At 43.7% G+C, this 18,342-nt stretch overlaps 1 protein-coding gene across 7 annotated transcripts in view; it reads right to left on the bottom strand.

The window, feature by feature from the left end:
• The window catches only part of PROX1 (prospero homeobox 1), a 52,737-nt gene extending 34,624 nt beyond the window's left edge, over positions 1-18,113 (bottom strand). The window contains exons 1-5 of one of the 7 annotated variants that reach the window (XM_059145324.1): positions 17,615-18,113; positions 17,376-17,481; positions 11,709-11,752; positions 7,850-9,641; positions 765-872 (exon numbers count right to left, since the gene is read on the bottom strand). In XM_059145324.1, coding sequence (XP_059001307.1) covers positions 765-872; positions 7,850-9,574 — 1,833 coding nt within the window. In that variant the 5' untranslated portion in view covers positions 9,575-9,641; positions 11,709-11,752; positions 17,376-17,481; positions 17,615-18,113. Of the gene's footprint in view, positions 1-764; positions 873-7,849; positions 9,642-11,708; positions 11,753-16,533; positions 16,748-16,783; positions 17,312-17,375; positions 17,482-17,614 lie in introns of those variants that run through there. The other 6 variants (XM_059145330.1, XM_059145325.1, XM_059145326.1 and 3 more) reach the window with 6 other exon arrangements.
• Between the last annotated feature and the right edge of the window lie 229 nt (positions 18,114-18,342).

Raw genomic sequence — 18,342 nt, 5'->3', positions numbered from 1 at the left:
AAAACTCAATCTATGTTTTAAAAAGTTGCAGATGATTAACACAACATCAAGTTGTTGCAAACAATTACTTAAAACCCACACACAGACACAGACGCGCACACACACATCCACACACACACAGAACCAGGAGGTCCCCATATTCTGTAGAATGAGGGAGGCTGCAGCTGTAGGCCGACAGCTTTCATATCCTCATTTGAATAATGTGTCCTGAATCTGTCACTTTATTCATTCTCCTTATGCTCAGTGTACTCTACATCAACAACAAATTAAGTTGTAAATAAGAGACAATCATCACTTTTGTTTTTAAGCAGCTACTGCATAGAGAATTTCAATGTACGCTCCTTTCGACAGGGGGGAAAAAGAGGTGTTAGAGTTTGCTTTCCTAAGCGCAAATATGGGGAAACCAACAGAAACAAAAACAGAAAACAGTTTACTGTTGCTGAAGGGAGGGGAAAAAAAAATTCTGGGAAGCACACCCATTCAGGGCTGGCTGAAATTTCTCCCAAGAAGTGACTAAGACATACAAAGCAAGAGGCTAAGTTCCCACATCACACTGGAATCCCATGTGACTTGGTACCAGCCTCCTGGTCTTATGGGGTATCTTTGCCTGGCAGGCTTTTGACAAAAAGACAAGTGCATTGCATCAGTTAAACACAGGTGTATTCTTGGATTGATTTTCACACTCATCTCCGCTAACTTCCAAGAGTTTAAATCACGACCACATGCACAGAGACTGATAAACGACCGATGAAAAACATCCTTACCTTCACATCGGAGAAGTAGGTCTTCAGCATATTTGAGCTGGGATAACGGGTATAAAAGAACATGAGCTTTGCTTTTTTCAAGTGATTGGGTGACAATCCTTCCTGCATGTAGGAGGCATTTCGTTAAGGAAAAAAATATCTTTAAACACAAGCACTCACCACCCACTCCCCCAAAGAACCCGGAGGCCCATCAAGCAGCTGAGGGTTGGGGGGAGGGTAGAATTCTGGAAGGTCAATGGCGCGGGCCATGGAATCCATCACTACGCTGCTGCCCCTTGCTCTAAACGACCCCCGCTGGTAAGAAACGGCCAGGTGTAATGGTGAGGGTGGACACCGGGGTTGCAGAGATCTTGACGGCTCCGTGGTGAGGATGGCAACACCTTCCCCCGTCCGAGGTCCTTATGCTCCCTATACATTCACTTGTTGCTAAGGAGACAAATGCACCCAACACGGATTGTACAACTCTTAGCCTGAGAGTTTTTTTCTTCTCTGCAATTACAGTTCTGTTTGTTCTTCTCTCCCCGCTCTGCAGTTTACATCAAGTTATTATCCTAATGTGCATGAAAATATAAAATGCATTATTTTGAACACTGTCGGGCAAGCTGCGTATTTTACCTTTTAGTGCTAATCTAATGGAGCATCTTGACTCACTTTCTTCCTATCTTATTATTATATCCTTTTAATTGTTTCCTTTTAAATAGCCGCAACTTGGGAGGGGTAGTTTTGGCACAGAGGGCGCCGGGAGGGGGTGTCGCTTTTGTTAAAGCAACGATCCAAGACCAAATACAATTTGCCTCTCCTGGATTTATAGTTAACTCCTTTGAGAGTGGCACAGTGGCGGGGGCTAGCAAATCAATAAATGTGGGTTAGCAGATCAATAAATGGCCACTTACCCAAAATAAGAAGGCCTATTTATCTGGAAACATCATTACCTTTTAGATCTGTAAACAGCAGCAACTAAAACAGTTCCCAAGAGAATGTGAGGCTAACCATAACAATCCAGGCTTCCTGATTCTCCCCCAGATTCTTGGCAGTCCTCAGCAGACTCCGAGCTGGGATGGCTCTGGTCACATCTGTGCCGCAGCCTGGCCCTGCCATTTCCTCAGCAAATTAATGGCTTTATAATTTATCAGAAATGAAGATGCACGTGGAGAAAATCAATGTGGTCCCCCACAAGGTCAATTAAGGGTCCTTCCTAGAAGCTTCTCTAAGGATTTTCTCTTAAAAGAGAGTCTGGGAAAAATAAGTAAGAAAAGAAAAGAAAATCTGCACTTAAGTGTGTGCGTGCACACACGTGTGTGCGCACACACATCTTACTAGGCAACAAAAATGCCACACCTGGTGAAAAAAGGTAAAAAAAACAAAACAAAACAAAGAAAAACCTCATATTTAGGAAAAGTCAAGGTTTCTAAATGACCTCCATCAAGAACAGCGTGACCAGTCTTAGGAAGAGAGAGAAAGCAGGAAGTTGGTAGCGACGCATAATCAAATTCACACTGATAAGCTCGAGACCACTTCTCGCAGGGTGTTGAACCAAATATTCTGCTGGAGGTTGGATCCACTCGCATTCCATTTAACATCATGCAACCTTTAAAAGATCATCTTGGTTTGTAAACAGAGAAGTTCAGTCTTGCGCTACCCCCCCGCCCTCCCCACGGACAATACGGACTGAAGGAAGAAATTTCGATTTTCTGTCTGTGAGCCAAAGCAGCTTCACTGAACTTGTGTTTTTGTTTCAGATCCGTAATGATCACAAAGACGATAATTTATGACTGACATACTTCTTGTGCCAAGGAAAGAGCTGAAAGGCCCTCCAGTAACCTCCATTAGAACGGTAGAGAAGACTAAAGGAGCCCAGCACACTTCAGGACCATCTGTCCAAACGGGTAAGTGAAATAATAGTGGCAAGCTGTCTCGTCTTGCCTTGTGATAAGAGTTTTTAGGCAACTCCAAACTTCAGCAGACACTCTCAGATCTGGGTTCTAGTCTTTTCTTCAGATGGACAGATGAAAAAACAACCTTGCACACTGAATTATTAGCAGGGGAAAATTTCTGAATGGTTAAAAAAAATGTGGTCTACTGCAAAACACCCTGTTTGGCTGTGATTCTCGGAGATAGAACTACCAGAGAACTTCCTGACGCTTTCAATAGGCTTAAATCATGCTTCGATGTTTTAGCTCTTTTTATTTAAAAAACAACAACAAAACAAAACAAAACAAACCACTATCCGTCTTATTTTGATCAGGATTTAGAGGCTTTTTAGTTCATGAAAAAAATGATTCTGATTCCAGTGTCTCAAGTTCGTTTTGCTTTAAAATGTTTCCTGTTGGTAATACTTAGAATTGATCAGTTGAAATGGAACAGAGAATAAATCTTTATCTCTCGCTCGTCGTGTAATTAAGATAAAATTCCCATAAAATATATGTTTCTAATAAACTATTAAAAATAGCTAATGAAACATTTAAAAGCCAACAGTTAGATAATCCTTTTTTTTCCTCCTCAAAATAAATCTGAACTGACCAATTGGTTAATTTCCCTTTTAAGTGCTTGTGCTGAAAAGCAACTGTTCTTCCAAGAAAGCACTAGCTGTTTCCAGGATACTTACACACGCACAATGACTCATGATGGAATAGATTCAGTAAACATACAGCTGTACTGAACACGAGCTAAGCTCCATTCAAGGCCAGGAAAGAAAATGAGCACAAATAAATATTAAGGAGGTAAGGGGGGGATGGGGTGAGGGGGATAGAACGCAAACAAGATCTGTCCCAGCAGCTCATGTGGCTTTGCCTCAATTCTCTTAGCCATAGCTTTGTGAAGACAGATGACATTCAATTCTATGTGTAATGCAAAATAGACAATAACTACTGAAACTTGAGACAGCTGCCAGGTGTAAAAAAAAAAAAAAGAAAAAGAAAAAGAAAAAGAAAGAAAGAAAAAAGAAAAAAAGAAAATGAAAAAGGAAAAAAAAAGATGATAAATCCATAAATTAATGAAAGACATCTGCTCAGGAATAGAAAAGATCAGAGAAGTGGGTACTGCAGCTGAACCTGCGGGGGGGGGGGGTGCGGGGGGGCCTCGAACAACCTGGGAATCGGAGTGTTGTCTGTTTACCAAGCTCAATATAACCTTACCTACACCGTGGTGGCAGGGGAGGAGCAGGGCCACAAAAAGGCAAATGCAAGAAGGCATTGTGAGTGCTAGAGGAAGGGGATGTTTCCCCCCCTCAGCTGAACTCTGAATTGTGGCTAGAGATTTTACCAGCTGTACTTCCAACCGAATTGGATTGGGGCTACTTACTTACATTTTCTAAAATGCTCTGAAACCCAAAGAATTTTTTTTAGCACTCTCCTGATGCTCTGATTTGCTGTTTCCAAGAGGATTTCTCCCTCAAATGGGGAGAGGATCTAGATGGTCTCATTTAATCAAAGTGATAGAACACGCTGTTACTCCATTAAGAAGTTGAACTCATAAGATGTGTCACTTATGGAAATTAAAAAAAAAATATTTACTGAATAATTTTTTTGGTGGGGTAAGAACCCAGAGTCTCTCAGTCTTTTGTGTAAATGTTTTCCCTATAGCTCATGAAGCTAATAGAATCACTGTGGCTCCACAAGACTTCTAAAAATGTCTACGGACTATTTCACATATCAGAAATTCATTTTTAATTCATGTTTTCCAGTTATATTTTAGTCTCAAATTACCAAACAATTTTCCTTTCCTAAACTTGAAATGCTTTAAATATTCTCCCCCAAAGTCAAGTCGAGGATGCTGGCTGTCACAGGAAAGGGGCTCATGTTCTCCACTGGTGCATCTTAAAGGCTCCTAAGACTACTCTCCGGCTTAGACTTGGGGGCATGCAAATGTCTGAGGCCCAAACAAGGCTGTTTTTCTTGAGATGCAAAGAGGATGAATGACAAGGAACATCATGAAGAAAAACAATTGGCTGTCTCTTTCTTTTGGAATTTGAATAAAACTTAGTATTTGATTAAATAGATTCATTTGCAAAGATACTGAACGAACACACGTATCCCTGAGACGTGCGCTCCTGGAGCAGGTGCACTGACATTGAGTTCAACAGGCACACATTCACTACTTCCTTTGGATTAGAAAAGGATAACGAGGTAGTGTGTTTATATAGATTACATATGCTTCATGTGCTGAACTTAGAATGGATTTATCTGATAAGCTGGTGTTCTTAATAGTTCTTATCTTGGCTACTTTGTTCAAAGAAGCACACGATGCCCTTTGAAGTGGGAAAGAATCATTCCTTAAGAATTATATTATTCATTACTATTGGAAAAGCCATGACCACAAAGAAAAACATAATAAGGACAACCATAGAGGTATCATTTCATCCTTATTCCTACTCATGTCTATTGAATTTTTTTTCTAGGAATAACTCGATGGTTCTAAGGTGGCCTTATATACCTAAAACTGAAGTAAGACACCACACTCCAGGATTCCCAGAAGAATTCTTTCAACTAAAAGCTTGAGAATTTTGCCTACACGCCATCGGGTAAGTCAAGGGAAGAACTCCTTGCCATACAAGGATGGAGACAGGAGACCAGTGGACCCAGTCTCCCAAAAACACTCAGACCCTCATTGGCTTCAGAATCATGGGGATTATAGAAAGGGTTGCTTGCCTATCTTCTTCCCAAGAAAGAATGTATCAGTGGGGTGAATGGTTAAAAGTACGGCATGATGGAGGGGAAAGAAGCAGAGGCTAGAAGGCCAAAAGTGGGACACGTAATCATTAACTGAGACAAGGTTTAGCTCCATGAAAGAAACAGCTCCTGGTGTAAGCAACATTTCATACGAACACAGGTGTTTCCAAGCCATCCCTGTTCAACAGCCTCTTATATTGGTAGGAGAGGGACGTTATTCAGCTGAAGAAGCAACTATATTCTCCTTAAAGCCTTTGATATGTATAGAAATAAAAGGAACTTCTTTCTATTCAAATCCTCTAAATTCTTCAGGGGATTTAGAGAGCATGAGACAATGAATGTAGCCAACACTTAAAGCAATCTAAAAGATTTTTTCCTAGAAGACCCAACTTACATTAAAAAAAAAAAAAAAGGCACAGGCATAAAGATCTGGTTATGATAAAGAGTCTAATAAAAAAACAAAACAAAACCATAAACTGGTTAGAGTTTAGTGTGCACTTATGGGACTGTGAGACCTGGCTTTAAATATTCCTCAAAATGAGTATGTCCCTTTCCTCTGAGTGTGTGTGTATGTGTTTGTGTGTGTGTATGAGAGAGAGAGAAGGGAGAGAAAACAACCCACCATCATGACTACAGCCTTCAAAATGAAGTAAGATAGGGTCTAGCCCTGGACCTCAGCCTTGTGTGTATCTCAGAAGATCCTCTTCCACCCAAGGAAAACCATTCCAGGCCCTGCATCTTCTTGCCTGGCCTTTCTCATCGCCGACACTATATGGCAATCACTTTGACCGATGTTTATTGCCTGTTTATAATGTGCAAGGCACGGTGCTTGGCACAGCTTTGATTCATGGCTGGTAGATTACATTTTAGGTCTTTGGAAGGTAGAAGTTAAATTAGCAACCAAGCCAAGACTCAATTTCTGTTTCTATTATCTAAGTCCTCAACATCTTCATCTTCCTTCCTCTCGAGACATTATTCTCTTCTTCCTCACAGTGGAAAGAGACCATGTTTCAGTGCCCCAAGTGGGTCTCATACTCGTGGCTCATCTTAGCAGACATCTTCGCTACTGTCCTAAGAGCTGGTTAGAAGAACGGCCTTCCCTACACAGAAAAATGTATTTCCACCATAGCTGGGACTTTGCACTTACGTGGCAGCGTCTGGAGTGGGCTTAGATACTAAAATGTCAATCTCTAGTCATCAGGACAATTGCTCAAAATCCTGAATTTAGCAACAGCCAACTTAATTGCTAAATTTTATGTCCATCTGGCAATTGATTATAAAAGAAACATGCCTCTACCTGCCCCCAAATGCTACTATTCGACTACCCCCAAACACCAACAACCACAAGAGTTTTTAAATTTTACTGAAAGGACCAAATTACAGAGGAAAAAAAAATGTCCATTAAAAATAGCTGGAGTTCAGGACAGGTCTAATAAAAAAAATATAACTGGCACCTCTACCTAAAAAGTCAGGTTCAAAATATAAAAGTCATAAAAAAGAGCCATTTTTACGTCGAATACAGCTGAGTTTTATATTTAATTGTGCTCTCTTGCTTTCCAAAATAATTTGCTTTGTGTATGTTAGGACAAAAGATTTCTGTGTATGGCTGAACAGAGGTTAATCATGCATAGAGGCAGCTGCACCAGACCCAAAGAACAGACCTTGGGTGAACGAGAGAGAGAGAGAGAGAGAGAGAGACCGACCAATGCCGTCTGAATAAATCAGTACCTGTATATTTCCTTAAAGAAACACCAACAATGACAAATGACGTTACTTAAAGATTAAAGAGAGACTCTGCCTCCCCCCTCCCCCACCCCTGTGTCCATTTTTCTCTCATGGGAGCCTCCCACCAGTAAAGTGCTCTTCATAAGATTAAATCAGGTCTTCTTTACATGGCCCAGGAGCCTTGCAGATGGTTTAAAGGGAGAATTCTTCTTATGGAATCTTAGGGATCTCAAAACTGACTTTTCTCTTGACTCCATGATAAAGTTTAACACCTTAAAAAAAAAAAACTGATAGAATTCAATATTATAATGATATTTTTTTGGTCCATCTCTGACTCTACTCCTAAAAGAAATTTAAAAAAAAAAAAAAGAAAAAGAAAAAGAAAAGAAGAGAATGCAGGAAGAAAGCAGAAAAAGCACTGCTGAAAAGCACATATTAAATACCAGCTCTCTGAGGCAATTAACAACTTGTGAAAGTTGGAAAGATGTAGGTTTCCTGCGAAGCTTTTGTGCCATCAGGAGTGCAGCACGTGTGCTGATAAAAGCCTATTACTCTGAATAATAGGAAAGATTGCGTTCCTAAGAAGATACTAATCTACGTTATTCTATATATTGTGGACACCCGACCTTTGGGGAAGCCTTTTGGTTTTGTTTTGTTTCGTTTTCCTCGCGGGGGTGGAAAAGAAAAGGATATTGCACTTCCCGAATACGGTGAGATTTCGGACATGTCTTGAAGATCGCCACACTCGGACTTGATGAGCGACAGGGAGAGCCCTTCTGCGGTGCTGGGCGGGTGTGCTGGTGAACAAGGATGGTGGCTCAGGTGGTGGGATGACATCTTGGTCCTCAGACTCGTGGTCTCCCTAGTTAAGTCTAAGGATTCGGGAGAGGCTCTGTCTTTTCCCGAGAAGGAGCCGGAGGGAGCACCTAATGGACTCTGAAATGGGTAGGCCATCAGGGGAAGGGGGAAGGGGTGGCGGAAGGTGGACGTGGTGAAGCCAGCGGTGGCGGAGAGAGGCGACTGGTGCAGGGGCTGGTGGTGGCCGCCGGCCGGGGGGCCAGTGGTGGCCTGGTCGGAGGAGTTTTTGCGGACCACCAGGGGCAGTGCTTCCGTCTGGTCTGTGGAACTGGGCATCTGCACGTTGCCAAAGGTGTCCAGAGGGTTCGGAATGATGACGTCGCCGAAACACTGCAGGCGTTGGTTGGCGGTGTGGAAATTGTGGTTCTCCCCGTTGACGGCGAACCTGGCCTGGGGGATCTGGAGAGGCGGGAAGACCTGAGGAACCTGGCGGGAGGGTTTGGCTGCAAAGACTTTGACCACAGTGTCCACAACTTGCGACATGGCAGTGTTCAGTTCCTGCTTCAAGGTCTCGGCCAAATGTTTGCCTTCTGGTTGTAAGGAGTTTGGCCCGTGATCTCTCTCTTTGTTGTTGCCTTCACGTTTCGGCTTGTTCTCCGCCAGCTCCTGCTCCCTGATCAGGGCGCGGGCTCGGTCGATGAACTGTCCCGGGTCCAGCTCGCACATCTCGGTGTCTGACCGCCCCACGGAGTCCTGGGCCCTGGCGTCCAGGATCTCCGAGCGCATGCTGTCTTCAGACAGGTTCCCATCTTCATCATTTTCAGAGTCGGTGCTGTCATAGATTTGGTAGAACTTCTCCTGCAGCTGGCGCAGCTGTTTCTGCATGTCCTCCAGCTGCTGCTTCAGCTGTCGGCGCTCCTCTCGCTTCTGTTCTTTTCGGGCTGAAACCAGCTGCTGGAAACTCTGTTGCTGCTGCTGGGGCAGCTTCTGCTTGCGTTTGTTTTCTCTGTAACTTTCTCGGGGACTCACAGACTGCGGGGCCATCTCTCTTTCATTTTCATTGCCCCTTAATGCCACGCTGGGGGAATGGCTCATCCCCCGAATGATGTTCTCAACCCGGGCCCGCTTTGCTCTCAGGTGCTCATCACATAAGCGATCCATGTCGAACTGGCTCATGGTAGGCCTGCCGAACGGGGAAAGACACTCTGGGGGGCTGTCTCTTGAAGAGTTGCTGCATATATCCTCCTGATGTACTTCGGAGCCTGTACTAGAGAGACCGCTGGCTTGGAAACTGGGCTCCGTGCCACCATTTTTGTTCATGTTATTTTTCAACAGCTGGGAAATTATGGTTGCTCCTGGAAAAGGCATCATGGCATCTTCATACGAGTTCGCCCTCTTCAGCAGCTTGCGGAGTACATTTGACTTTTCCCCATCTGCATGCTGAACCACGGAATATTCAACATCCTGCTCAGAACCTTGGGGATTCATGGCACTAAAAAACGTCGCTCTTGCCTTAGCAAAAAATGCAGATGCTGTCCCTACCGTCCTTTTCACTCCAATGTCAACTCTTCTCCTCTTGGTCTGCCGGCTTAAGAGGGCTGTGCTGTCATGGTCAGGCATCACTGGACAGCTACTGTGCCATCTTCAAAAGCTCGTCAGCTGGGCACAGCTCAAGAATCCCGGGACTCTGGCCAACAGAACAAAAGGACTGATGAATCATTTTCTTTAAATTTCTCCAAATTTCCTGACCTCAATCCTGAATCAAATGCAAAATGCATAGGCTCTGGGATTTATGGCACATTACAATTATTGCAATTTATTATGCACTCTGCTTGAAATGAAACATTTTTAAATATTTCTGCTCCACTGGTTTAAGATGGATTAAGATTAAAAAAAAAAAAAAAAAGCAAAAACTGCTTAAGCACCAGTAATATGATTCTCTTTCACAAATGCCTAAAATGATACTGTTTATCTTCAGAAGAAACAGTAGATTATAAGAACACAGCCTCTGACAACCAATTGATTAAATTTTGGGCATTGAGATTCATATTACAGAAGAAGATGAAAGTGGTCTATACTTAAGAAATAAGGTTCAATTTTGAGGCCGGGTGAAATCTGGGTGAAAAATTCCATTTCTGAATTAAAATTATTGTGATTTTAATGCTATTAAAGGAAAAGGACTTGAAAATAAATGCAAATACTTAACACGCCCCCTTTATTGCTGAATTTAAAAAATATTTTTGTCATATACGAAAAGGGAAAGAGAACACCCCCATCAGCATCTTTCCAATATAAATGGTCAATTTAACATTGAAATAAATGCACAAATACTCATTTTACAAGTCTGCTTATTTAGCATAGATATGCATTTTTATTAGTAAAATTACATTCGAAAATGGTATCTATTGCTATTTTTTAACACAAGTGTGAGAATATTTATACATTTCTGTGATGTCCTTTTGATGACTTAAATTATTACAAAGTTGGACTTGCTGCAAAAGAAGGAATTGCCACATTTTAGAAATCGATATGTAGACCAGTAAGCTGACTTAGGCAAGGGTAAATAACATCTCTGGTCTCAGTCTTCTTCTGTTCCAATCTGCCAAAATAATACTCCAAATGTCTAAGGAAACTTTAACATACACCATTTATGAATCATGTTTCTTATGCAAATTAAAGAAAAAAAGATAAATCAAGGGAAAACTGGCATCAATCAAAATACAGGAGGAAAGAGCAGTACCTTTTCTGCATATGAACTTCCATTGTTTCTTGAGGACCCATAAAAAAAGAGAATATCCTTCCTTGCATTTCATAAAAGGCACTTGACATATTTTGTGACTTACTACCTAGTGAGGCTAGCCCCAAATTTTGTGTAAATATAAGATGTTGTATCTTTTTGCTTACAGTTAACATTTTATGAAGAAAATGAAAATATTTTTTTCACACAGGGTTTATCTAATATTAAACTTCACGTTTGCTTAACAGAGCACATCTTCACAATAACAGGGTCTATTGCCAAAGGCAGCGTGCAGTGTTTGGAACAGCTCCCATCTCTTTCGGTTCACCTGTAAAAACATCTACGTGCTCCCTAGGACTGCATCTGTGGCTAGTTTTAAAGAATGACTATCCATGCAAATAGGCATAATTTCAGCATGAAATAACCTGTAAAAATCAAGAAAATGCTCAATGCTTAGGTGACAGTGTGTGGATTTTTAATTCTTTTTTTTTTTTTTTTTTTTTTTTTTAAGCAACAAAGATTTCATCCTGCATTCCTTATTCCTGGTCTCTATATGAAGATACAGCATTTTTTTTTTTAAAAGACTGTTTTAGAGTATCATGCATGTGATAGAATGTTTCTCCATATTTTTCATACGCTTAAAAATGAAATACTTTTTGTATGCCCCAGGATAAAATTTCCTGAAGTCGGAATGGAAACAGATCTTAAGAACTTCAATGCAGGTTTCAAAATCGGTTTCAGAACGATTTGGAACCCTCACACATCAGTAATAAAACTGCATTCAGGAATACAAAAATGCAATGACCAAATATTTCACTGACATATTAGATCTGATAAATCGGGTGTAACGATCAGATGAGAAAAAGAAAAAGACCAAGACAAACAAGAAAAGGGATAAATTATTTCAAAGCCCAGGAAGACTTGCACGTGGGGGGTAGGTCTTTGCAAGGAGGACTATTTTGTGTGTCTATCAGCTCTCCAAAAATAGAGTTCATTGCCATTATTTAAAAATTTTACCTTTTTTTCTTTTTGTGGGCAAATCCTTTTCTCTTTAATATCACCTGAAAAACACACGAATCTCCAATCAAAACCTTGAACAAACTTTCTGCAGTCTTTTTCTTCCTCTATTCATCTTAATCTAGATTTTTCTCCTACCCGTCCTCCTACCCAGGGGAAGAGCATTTCTGCAACTGAGGCTCAGAAATGACAGGCTGGTGTAAGGGATGAGCACAAGGTGGTGCCCAGGCATCCTTCCTTTCCCAACTGCCATTTACCTCTGTGTCCACTGCACTTCCTCTCAGCCAGCCTAGGTATCAACAGCTGCATCCCTGCCTCATACCCAAGCCAAGAAGAGGGCTGTGCTCTTCCTAAGGTGCAAAGACACGATACTCTCATCTTTGGTGGATGGTTAAGTGTGAATTAAACATCCTTGTTGGGTCTTTCAAGAAGAGAACATCCTGTTACTTCCTTCAAATTCACCAAACTAAACTGATTCTTGCAATCCTCTTTTAACTAGTCATCATTTTTAGATTAGGTAACAATCTGTTATCTGTTTTAGGCTAAGAGAATTTAAACACTTTTAGGTCTTATAAAATGTTCAGCTGAGATATAACCAACAAGACAACACAAACAGGAAAAATTGTATATTCCATACTAAGATAAGGCATTCTATTAATAGGCACAAGTCACTACATCTCTCCATAGAGCTAAGACCTAAAACTAAAACTTAGAACTAAAGGTATCGTAGTAGTACACATGAGGACCATAACCCATGGAGGCAACAGAGATGAAGCCATTATAACTGCTTGACGTAATACTTCATTAGCATCTTGATTCATAAACAAGATCTCTATGTGAACACATACACCACTCGAGAAAATGCATTGTTACGTGACGCTAATAGAAATTAAATCACTCACAAACACTCTTAAAGGCGCTTCCATGGATTTCCTAATTCGGAATTTAGAGACTGCTATGCACTGACTTTACCACTGATACCATCCTGTCCATTAAGATGTTTAGAAATTCCCGTATTTCTCAACATCTGTACTAAGCCACAAGGTTTCAACTACAATTATTATCGACTCTTATTATATTTTAATCTTAACATTAATTTTGAGTTTAACCAGATAATATGAAACCTTTTGATCAGAACTTGTGAACACCTATATCAGCAAGTCTGCAGAAAAAATTACTGGTATAGAATTTGAACCCAAACAGATCGTCATTTGGATAAACATATTGTATTCCTATAAACTCCTCTGTGATTGGTATGAAAACCTAGACAGAATAGTTCTATTTTTAAATATTTTGCCATACATTTGGTATACAAATGCTTTACTAATTCTTATACAATGAATATCTTGACAGAGCAGATTCCTCCCAGAAAAAGATAAGAACACACATCCGGGTATAATCAAGTCAGATTATAACTACTCCAAAAGACTCATTAAGATCTGAATCATCTGAAGAATGTCAGATGATCTAACATGGGGACTCCTAAGGAACCTGGTGGCTTCGTGTTAGAAAAGAATTTTCAGTGAAGAATTTCAAAGGAACACTGCAGTGTGTGAAGGAGAAAGTGGTTAAGTGCTCTACTTTAATAAAGAAGTTATTTGGGGGAGGGGAGCTCAACTTTTACTGTATCTATCTGGAGTCCAGATTCTGGACAAAGAAGTGTTCATTATGGTAATTATCCAAACAGTTCAGACAAATCTTTTATGAGACAGGGGGAGTGTAAGGTTGGCATGGTTTCCTGTTTGGATCCCTTAGATTATCTGTCTTTGTTGATGAAATTATTTGAAGAAATTTCTCAAGCCTACGCTTTATTTCCTATAGAAAACCGGCTTTGAATGGGCCTCTAACTTACTTGGGCCAACCTGGTTATGAAATTTCAAGTGGAATATCACTAACAAAGAACATTATAAATCCACCTAAAATTCAGTCATTCAAGGGGGGGAAGAAAAGATCAGATGGTTAGACGGAGGGACTCTCCTTCAACACCACCAAATCACTAAGCTGCCCTCCTCACTGTATTCAAGAGTTCATTTCTGCTAATTAGCAACTTGCCCTTCTGAGATGTTTCTGCTTATTGTAAGGTTAAGAAAGCGTTTTATGTTTAGCCTGAAGAACCCACTTGATACAAGTTAATACTTCAATTAACTAAGATTGTATTGTCAAATCTTATATCAGGCTTCAAATTTTCCGATCATAAGAGAGTCCTCAAATCACAGCCATTTCACTGAAAATGCCTCCATCCTATCAGAAATTCCACACATTTTCCACCTGCACAATGAGCACAGAGTATTTTCTGAGACATGCCAAAAATATTTACTTGTACTTACTTAAAAAGCAGTAATTCACCAAATTACTAAATAAATGATCTCAAGGCAAAACACTTACGCTTTTTTTCTTTTCGTGGAACACTGAAACACTCTAAATGTTCTTTGAAGCATTAGAGTACACTAGGCGGTTAGGTTTGAGAAATTCCTCACGTATATGTCCTTTCCAGTTTATACAGGTACTTAATTAGAATCCAATTATAATAACATGTCACACACAATCCATCTTCATATCATAAAACCACTAACATTTTATAATTTCTTTGTTAATCCTAAACCTAAAAATTCCTTATATTAGAAAATACAAGACAATCCCTTAACTGATACAAGAAATTCATGAAAAAGGCCTATTTGCACTTTGAACAAATAAAGAGCAACCCTGGCAGCTAGCTTATGTTTTAAGATTGCAAGGGCTCCTTACAGAGGAACCATGCTAGGAAATGAATAAAGTGAGAACAAAGATGCATGTTACGTATGCATGACTTTTTTTTCCCACAAGGTGGTGATTAAACTAAACAGAATTCTGCATAATGGACACATAAAAAATATCAGTAAGTACCCAGCGCAGATAATCCCCATTAAAAATAGAGCGAATGGACATATCCATAGATGACACGAAAGAACTTCCAAAGAATCCAAGGAAAAGTATTGGGGGAGGGACTTGAATGTGTTAAGGCTAAAGAGCAAATACACAGGCTATCGCATTTTCGTGAAACAATGATCACCACCCAAACAGCAAAACCAACCGAGAAAACCATTCGCCCTGTAATCTATTTCTATGGCACACAAGAAGGAGCCTGCTTCAAGAAAAACTTTAAAAGTTAAGTTTGAATCATCCAGCCATAGTGCTTACATTGAATTCTCAGTATCTGCCTGCAACATCAAGCCTCGGGCCTTACCTTCTCCTATTTTACCATTATATAAACAAGTCCACGTTGTAGCATATGCACAGGTTAACCTGAACGCTCCCCTCTTCCCTGCTCACCACACACAGCCCATTCCATTCTGAAAATACTCAGAAGTTCTTGCAAGAAACTCTTCAGAGAGCCGACTGCTTGCATCTTGCATCCAACAGAAACAAACAGTTACCTCTCACGTACTTGAGATTTTCCTTCTCCATCCAAGTAATAACTAGGACATCTGGCACATGTCTGGTACAATGACAGGCTCATTCTACTTTATGAGAGTATTTAACATCGGACTTGAAAGACTTTGTGCACGTACCTATTCTTTCTGGGCAGGGAGAAAGCACGCTAAAAAGATAAGCTTTAACAACAGTAACACTTTCAAATGACTTTTGGTATCCTGGCAGTTACACACACCACCCGTGGCTGCTTAAAACACACAAGCACACAAAAGACAGCTCTCCCCCACCCCCCTCCGGCACCGCAGACCTGGGAGATAGGCATAAAGCAGAGAGGGGAGCAAAAGGAAAGTCAATCTCCGTCCACCTGCTGCCTGAGGTGGGGGTGCTTTCCGCTGCCTGGCAGACAGAAGTCTGAGACACAGCCTCAGCCGCAGTCTGCCAACATCCTTAAGAAAAATAAACAAACACAAACCAACTCGTCCCCCCCACCCCCCCAAGCAAAGAACTCCCACGGCAGGGCTCAAAACGTTAACAACAGCCTGGTTCCCATTAGCCCCGACAATCCTATTAACCGGGGCGCCCATAAATTCATAAACCTCGGGAAGCCTGGAGCACACATTGTGGTCTGGAACTGCACAGACACACACAGACACAGAGGAAATTTGCACCTGTCTTTCTTGACACAACACACCTGTCAGGCCCTGCCCATGCACAGCACTCTACTAATAGACCTCTGCCTACCTAGTTTAGGAAAGGAAATTATTTTTTTGTAAGGGAGGTTATAGGTGGGAGGGAAGGAGGGTGGGAGGGAGGGGCTGAGGGAAGGGGGGGGGCAGAGGGGAAGAGGGAGAGAGAACAAGACACTTACAGCCTTGACTTTGAGAGAAGGCCACCCTGTGCTTGCACTGTTTTTATAAGCTCAAGGAGACAACACAGACCTTCTTGGAAAAATAAAAACAAGCAGGTGAGTTCCCAGCCTTCCCCCAGGCGGAGTAGGGTTCTGGATTGCCAAGAACAGCAGTTTCACACTCCAACCCGCCTCCTTGGGCTATTTAAGACGGTCGCCCAACCCCTCCTCCTCCTCCTTCTCTGCCAGACTGGAGGGCTCTCAACTTCCGAAAAGAGCTGAGAAGTGGCGGGAGAAGGAAGGTTGACTCTCGCTGGAAAGCGACTCCCTTCAGCCATTCCACGCCCCCCACCCGAACTCCAAGCCACACTTCTCACCAACATTCAGCTTCAGCAGGAGTAAGCGGCTAGCCCGCCAGAAGAACCGACAACTTGCTAAACTGGACTTTGGTGATGTCTCCCTGCCAACGCCCCCCCCACCCCCCTCCTCCTCCTTCTAGTCTGTTCGGCCAAGATAGCGGCTCTTCCCGCCCTCCTCACCCTTCTTCCCAGTCACAGTCCCCCTCACCTCTGTTCTCCTCCCTCCCGAGCCCTCCGAACTGGGGCAGAACCGCAGGTACCACCCAGACAAGACCAGATCCGAGCAGCCCGCCAGCGCAGACTGCCAGCGAGCGCGGAGAGAGTCCTCGCGTCGCGCATCCGCAGCGGGAGAACATCCCCTACCCCCACCCGCACCGCGACCGCTCGGGCCCCCCGCGGCGCTCGCCCCCCCCCATCCCTGCACCACCCCACCTCCCGAGGCTCCTGCGACGCCTTACCCAACTCAACTTGACCTAGCCCTGGCTCCTCGGAGCTCGGGAGAGGGGCGCCGCGCGGGTTTCCCGGGACCATCTCTCCACCGCTCCAACCCCGATTTCAACATTTCGGCTACGACAGCGTTTGGCGAGCAAAGTCACAGAGCGCCCTCCTCCTCCGCCCTCTCCCCTCCTCCCTACTCCCCAGCCCTCCGCAGGGGTTAAAAAGGAGAAGTGAAAGGTATGCAAATGACAAGCAAATTGGAAGAGCCTGGAAGAAAGGCAGCTATAATAAACAAGACAAAGAGAAAGGACGAGGGGACCAGCACCGGAGTTTTAGCCGGGGGAGACGGGGAGGATGAGGCTTGGCGGAAAGCGGGGATCCTGGCGAACAAAAAGCGACCCGGTCCCCCTCGCGGTCCTCTCTCCCGAGGAGGCAGGGCAGGAGAAAGAAGGAAAGGAAGCAGACGCCTCCTCACAGCCCAGAAACAGTACACAAAAGGTGACAAGATCAGCGACAAGTCCAGCCGTATCAGCCACCCCCCCCCCCATCGCCACCACCACCCCAGCCACCAGCAGGAAAGAGAAAGAAATAAAAGCCAAGCGGATCACTTACTCTTAGGAACTGGGAGGAGCGGAGCGCTGAGTTCCACGGAGGCTCCTGCTTAGAAACTGTTTAGAGCCTATTTTATGACGCTTCATTCAAATAACACCATTTTCTCCTGGGGGGAAAAAAAATGTTTACACGGGTATGAGTAATGGGAGCCTCTTTTCTTTTCTTCCCATTCAAGAACAAGCCAGGACAAGTGATTCTGGAAAAGGGGAGGGGACTGGCGAGGGGGAGCGGATACTTACGCGGTGCAGAGGGCAGGGGGACCGAGCGCGGTTTCGCCGGCAGGGAGAGGAGCACACGCGCGCGCACACACGCGGCGGTGTCTCGCGGGGGATGGATGTGATAATTGGACCCGGGCCGGTGAGTGTGCGCGAGCGGGGCGAGCGGGGCGAGCGGGGCGAGCGGGGCGACGGAGCGGGGACGGAGGGAAGGGTGGGAGGGGGCAGGAGAGGAGAGCAGAGGGGAAGAGAGGGAAGAAGAGGAGGCAGAGGAGAGCAGGGAGGAGCGGAGAGAGCGCCGCGGAGGCGAGAGCCGCGGCGGAGAGGGGCCGCGCGGGGCGGGAGCGGGCGGCCCGGCGAGAGCTCTTTTGCGCCGCGGCGCTTCCCCGGCTGCAATGGTGTATGATTTCAGAGCGCTCCCTCAGCTGAGGGCTCCGCTCCACAACAAGATTTACTTTAAGACACAGCTGAAGGAAACAGGAAGACTGCACGTCACAGTCTGACTGACGTACCCGGCCCCAGCACCCAATCGCGAGGCGCCTTCGGATTCAAGGGGGGATAGCGAGGCAAGAGAACTTGGGAGGAAAAAAAAATATATAAAAGGGGTGGGGGTGAGGGGCTGGGAAGAGAGGAGGGGAGAGGGGCCCCGCGCTCCCACTCCCCCCGCCTCCATCCCCGGCCCCCACCCCCGCCCCCGCCCTGCCACCGCTTCGGGGCGACGGGATCGCCGCGCCGGGGCCGGAGCGAGCCAT

The sequence above is a fragment of the Mustela lutreola genome, chromosome 14 (genome assembly GCF_030435805.1).
Source record: "Mustela lutreola isolate mMusLut2 chromosome 14, mMusLut2.pri, whole genome shotgun sequence".
NCBI classification, from domain to species: Eukaryota; Metazoa; Chordata; class Mammalia; order Carnivora; family Mustelidae; genus Mustela; species Mustela lutreola.
Note: the sequence above shows the minus strand (reverse complement) of the source record. Positions and strands in the feature narration are given on the sequence as shown.